This window comes from Entamoeba dispar, genomic scaffold (assembly GCF_000209125.1).
Source record: "Entamoeba dispar SAW760 scf_1105229462279 genomic scaffold, whole genome shotgun sequence".
NCBI classification, from domain to species: Eukaryota; Evosea; order Mastigamoebida; family Endamoebidae; genus Entamoeba; species Entamoeba dispar.
Window position 1 is genome coordinate 2,257 of NW_001855113.1, and position 4,855 is coordinate 7,111.

General features: G+C 21.7%; 2 protein-coding genes across 2 annotated transcripts, besides 7 other annotated features; both read left to right on the forward strand.

The window, feature by feature from the left end:
• Positions 1 to 429: 429 nt before the first annotated feature.
• Positions 430 to 513: a microsatellite.
• Positions 490 to 1,200, forward strand: EDI_329650 (uncharacterized protein; the record flags this gene model as incomplete). Its single annotated transcript, XM_001739630.1, has 4 exons — positions 490 to 585; positions 632 to 714; positions 737 to 817; positions 999 to 1,200. 4 exons carry the CDS (start codon positions 490 to 492, stop codon positions 1,198 to 1,200), a joined length of 462 nt encoding a protein of 153 aa, XP_001739682.1.
• A 552-nt stretch (positions 1,201 to 1,752) lies between these two features.
• Positions 1,753 to 2,452, forward strand: EDI_329660 (uncharacterized protein; the record flags this gene model as incomplete). The annotated part of the gene is made up of 4 exons (XM_001739631.1): positions 1,753 to 1,789; positions 1,876 to 1,963; positions 2,077 to 2,145; positions 2,320 to 2,452. 4 exons carry the CDS (start codon positions 1,753 to 1,755, stop codon positions 2,450 to 2,452), a joined length of 327 nt encoding a protein of 108 aa, XP_001739683.1.
• Positions 2,453 to 2,659: 207 nt separating this feature from the next.
• Positions 2,660 to 2,705: a sequence feature (AT_rich).
• Positions 2,706 to 2,859: 154 nt separating this feature from the next.
• Positions 2,860 to 2,980: a microsatellite.
• Positions 2,981 to 3,071: 91 nt separating this feature from the next.
• Positions 3,072 to 3,095: a sequence feature (AT_rich).
• Positions 3,096 to 3,216: 121 nt separating this feature from the next.
• Positions 3,217 to 3,240: a sequence feature (AT_rich).
• A 482-nt stretch (positions 3,241 to 3,722) lies between these two features.
• Positions 3,723 to 3,786: a sequence feature (AT_rich).
• Positions 3,787 to 4,238: 452 nt separating this feature from the next.
• Positions 4,239 to 4,288: a sequence feature (AT_rich).
• Between the last annotated feature and the right edge of the window lie 567 nt (positions 4,289 to 4,855).

Consider the following 4,855-nt stretch of genomic DNA (forward strand, 5'->3'; position numbering starts at 1 on the left):
ATGCAGAGATGAGATAATTAATGAATCAAATATTGTTAATCTAAGAATTGTATTTTTGTATTGAATCATATTATTAACTCATATGTTTCTGTAATTTCTTTTAAATTATCAATACTTATTCTTTTAGATGTTAATGAATTAATTAGTTTATTGGTATGAATGTGATAATGAATATAGAAAATGATAAAAATAGAATCTAATTTATATAACATATCAATTATATATCAATATAAGAAATAAATAAGAAATAACAGAAATGATTAGAGATTATACTAAATTAAATACAAAGAATAGATATAGAATTTAAATTATAACAACAGAAAATGAAAATAAGAAAATAAGTAAATAGAAAGAGAGAATACAGAACATATTCTAGATACTATAAATAATATAGAAAGAGAATGTAATAAATGTCATAGTTAAACATACAATAAGAAAAGAAAGAAGAATAAAAATAAATTAAAAAAAGATGAAAAACGAATATGAAGAATGAACATAAAGTTGAAATTAAAATGTTTATTTGAAATTGAGTTGATTGTTAGAGTAAAAAAGTATAATATGTGCAATCAATTCACATCTCTTTATGTATTGAAAAATACATATTTTAAAGAAAGTATTAGTTCAAGAAAAGAAATTTCAAAGAGAAAAATCATCATCAAGATATTATTTGATGATTTTGAGTGTTTTTGAATTGAGAATTTCATCAATCATGTTGTATAGATTCAATTGATAAAAGAGGAATAACTAATGAATATTATGGATCAAATTGTGTAGATGAATTTATAAAACACTTTAAACATTTCAAAAAAAAACAAATGTTATTTTCACAATCTTGATTATAATAGACGATTTTAGTTAGATATTGAATATGTAAAATGATGAAATGATTTATTTATTAATAGTAAAAACAATGAATAATGAATTAATTCATTTTAAAGATACTTTGACACTTATTCCAACAAGTATTACTAATTTAAGAACTTCTTCAATCTTGATAGACAGTATGAGAAAATAAGTTTCCATACACATACTCTTGTGAAGAAACACTATCTGTTGGTGTTATTGATAATTGTTTACAAAATGAAATCTGTTATGATTAGAAGAGAAAATACTCATTTTAATGATAATTTAATAAATACTCATTATTTTATTGATTTAACTCTTTTTGACATCAGAAAATACTATGTTTATTATTGTTAAAAAGAAGTACAATTTCTTCTAGAGAGATTTCTTCAATTTAGAGATATGATAAAGTCATGTTTAAATATGGAATGTTTAAATTATACTACTAGTTCTATTTCATACAATTACATTAAAGAAAAGTATTTCATTCATGATCATTTGTTTGAGTATTAGGTTGTGTTAGAGATTACATTAGAAAAGCCATTTATGATTGAAGAAACATGGTATTTTGAAATAAAATGATAATTATAGAAGAAACAATTGTTGATTTTGGTAATGTTCGTTATATCCCCAACATTACCAGATTGTTATGACCTTCTGGATCACCAAAACAAATAATAAGAAGTTTTAAATAGTGTTTGGTTCATTTAATGAATGAAACATAAACACATCCAACAAACACAAATTACATTTCCTATTTTCTAGTTATTATTAAATTTACAAAGATAAATAAACAATGAAAACTCACCATTACAGAAAAGAATTAATGAAATAATTCAGTGTGTCAATGAGTTACAATGACTGTTGATTCTATATTCTGAAGATTTAATTAAGTACAATAAATAGAGTATGAGTTTATTGAATGGTTATATTGGAAAGAAAGTTAGTTTATTCAAACAAGAAATAACTACCATTTATGAAATTAAAAACAATCTTAATGTTCAAAAAAAACCAAATGAAATAATTTTTAAGTTCATTATAATTTCCTCATATGTAAAAACTGTACAAGAAAGATAATAGAAGAATATGAGTTTTTCTATGATAAACAGAAAATGAATTTGTTTTTGACAAGAGATCTAACAGATAATCTTCAAGTAGAAATTATATAACTCAGATATATGTAGTAAATGTACAGAAACAATTTGATGAATTTTATTAACCATTAATTGTTAGTGTTCTTATTCTTTCGATGTGCAAGAAGGTAATGAATGAAGTGATACTTTGTGAAGATATTGATATTAAGTACATTATCATGACACTGATATCACACACATATTACAGAAGAATTACTCATTTAAACAACTGTATTATGACAAATTCTGTCAGAAATTAGTTGGTTCAAACATTTGTCAGTTTCACTCTGATTTTACACAGTTAATAGAAAACAATCTGGAAAATCAAATACATCTTTCTTAGAAAACAATATTACCTTGATGTCCTCACCAAAAGATGGAACATACAATATTTGAGAATGAAGAATGGAATCAATAATGATGTTATCATTGGTACTGACATTGAGAAATTCAATGGGATATGGTTGTTTCTATGAATATCTTTAATATTATAACATCATTGGAAATGTGTTTTATTTATTCTTTTATTAGATCTTTATTTTTATCTGAAATACTTTCAAGTGGTTTGTTTTTCTATTTATTTCATCATAATTTATATTTATTTGATTTCATAATGTAGAAAATGATAATGATGAATGAAAATCAATTAGATACTTTTGATGATTCATAGCTAGTAATAATGGATTAAATAATCTATTTTAATTATTTATTGTATAATTTGATAAATAAGCATGAAAACTAGAATAATACACTTCAACATTTGATCGTTTATCTATTAATTCAAATGCATATAATTGAATAAAAAATTTGTTTCATTTCATTATTATTACATTCAACAACAAGATGAGTAATGCATTAGATTGATTCTGATTGTCATATTCTAATTTATTTATGTTTCTATTTTACTTATTTCTTCATATTTTTCTTTGATTTCTTTATTAATTCTTTGTTCTGTTTCTTTTATCTTTCAATCTGTTTCTTTTATTTCATCAATTTCATTATTTGATAGAATATCTTTAACATTAATTGTTGTCATTCCATCTGATGATTTAATTGTATCAAGATAAAGTGTATTATTGTTAAAATATCTTGTTGTTAAAATATTATTTTTATTAAATACTTTGAACCAATTGGTTGCATTAATAATGTAAATTAAGTTCTAAGATAAAATATTCATCCCAAATTCCAAGTTGCATAATGATATTTCATTTATAATCTTTAAACTATATTTCTATTGAAGATATATTTTTATTAATATTAAAATGTTTTGGTATCATATTTCCATATGTTGAAAAACATATCATTTGATCATTTTCAGGTGAATCATAATTAAACGAACCATAACAACTAACACTAATATCTAATTGACCATTCAAATTAAAATAAACAAAATTCAATACTTTATTGTTTTAGGATAGTTTTCAGAAGTAATGAATTCCCATGTTAATTCACTCTCCATTTCCCTGTTGTTATGTTTGGAGATGTATTTTCTCTTATGGTTGTTAAATATCTTTGATTATTTAATGAAGACATCTTGAACTAGTTATTATTAGATGAGTATTAAACAATCAAAACAACATAAAAGTAGTGTTTCTGAACGATAACAAAAATTGTTGTGATGAAACATTAGAAGATGTTGTTTATGATAATGAAGAATATGAATATGATACAAATCCAATGAATCAACAAATAAACAAATTAATACATCAACAAAATACAACAAAATAACTGTCTCTTGATGAAGAGAATATAAATAATATCAAAACTAGAAAATATATAAAATATTTATGAAATATTCATTAAATTTAAACAATTCACCAAACATGAATTTGATTTATGTAACTATTCAAGTATGAATAATGATTATAAACATTGCAATATGTTTGATAAAATCAAGAAATTATAGAGACAATAAATAGATATGATTTCACTGAATGAATAATGATAAATAGCACATTTGATCAATGAAAAAGTTATTCATAATTGAATTGGAAATATATGAGTAATGTTCATGATGTCCAGAAAATGAATGAAGAAGTTGAAATATAATATTTGAAAACAAAACATTACATGAAATAGTGAGAAAACTATCCAGATTATAATTATGATAATATCAAAATATTTAAGAATGATCAATTAATTCAATCTTTTTATTAACTTTTACATCTCCTGTTAATTTATCTATTTTCATTACTTGATTCATATTCATTCATAAATATAATCAATAAGTAACTAACTCACTTACAACCACTGTTATTTGTCTAAATATAAATTTGAAATATTTAGAATAACATTTAAATATAATAATTATTGATACTTGTGTTTTGAAAGATTGATTTAACCATTTCTATATGTGTATATTTACAATGATTGTTGTTTTCAAATGTATTAATCTTGTGATGATTTCTCTACATGTTTTATCTTCTTTCATTAATGCAAATGATGCATCTTATTATAATTAATAAATGTTTTTCTTGTTATTGTTTATAATATTGAAGAAAATTGCATAAACTTTTCATAATTCATTCCATAAATTGGTGTTTTAATTAAATCTTTTAATTGTTTGAATGTTTTATCTTCACCTGTATTTTGTAATACATAAATAACTGCTTCATATAAATGTTCTACTCTATTCATTTATATTAATTTATTCATTATAAATGTTGTTTTTCTTGTTTCTTGTTTATCTAATACAATATTTAAATTATTACAATAAAAGAACATCTGATGATGAATATGATATATTGTATTTCTTTTATTAATTCAAAATAATCGAGTAATTGACATTTCACATATTCTATCAACTAAAATTTTATCATCACCTTTATAACCATCATCAAAATTGTTTGAATGATTGTATTAGATCAAAATAAATATTA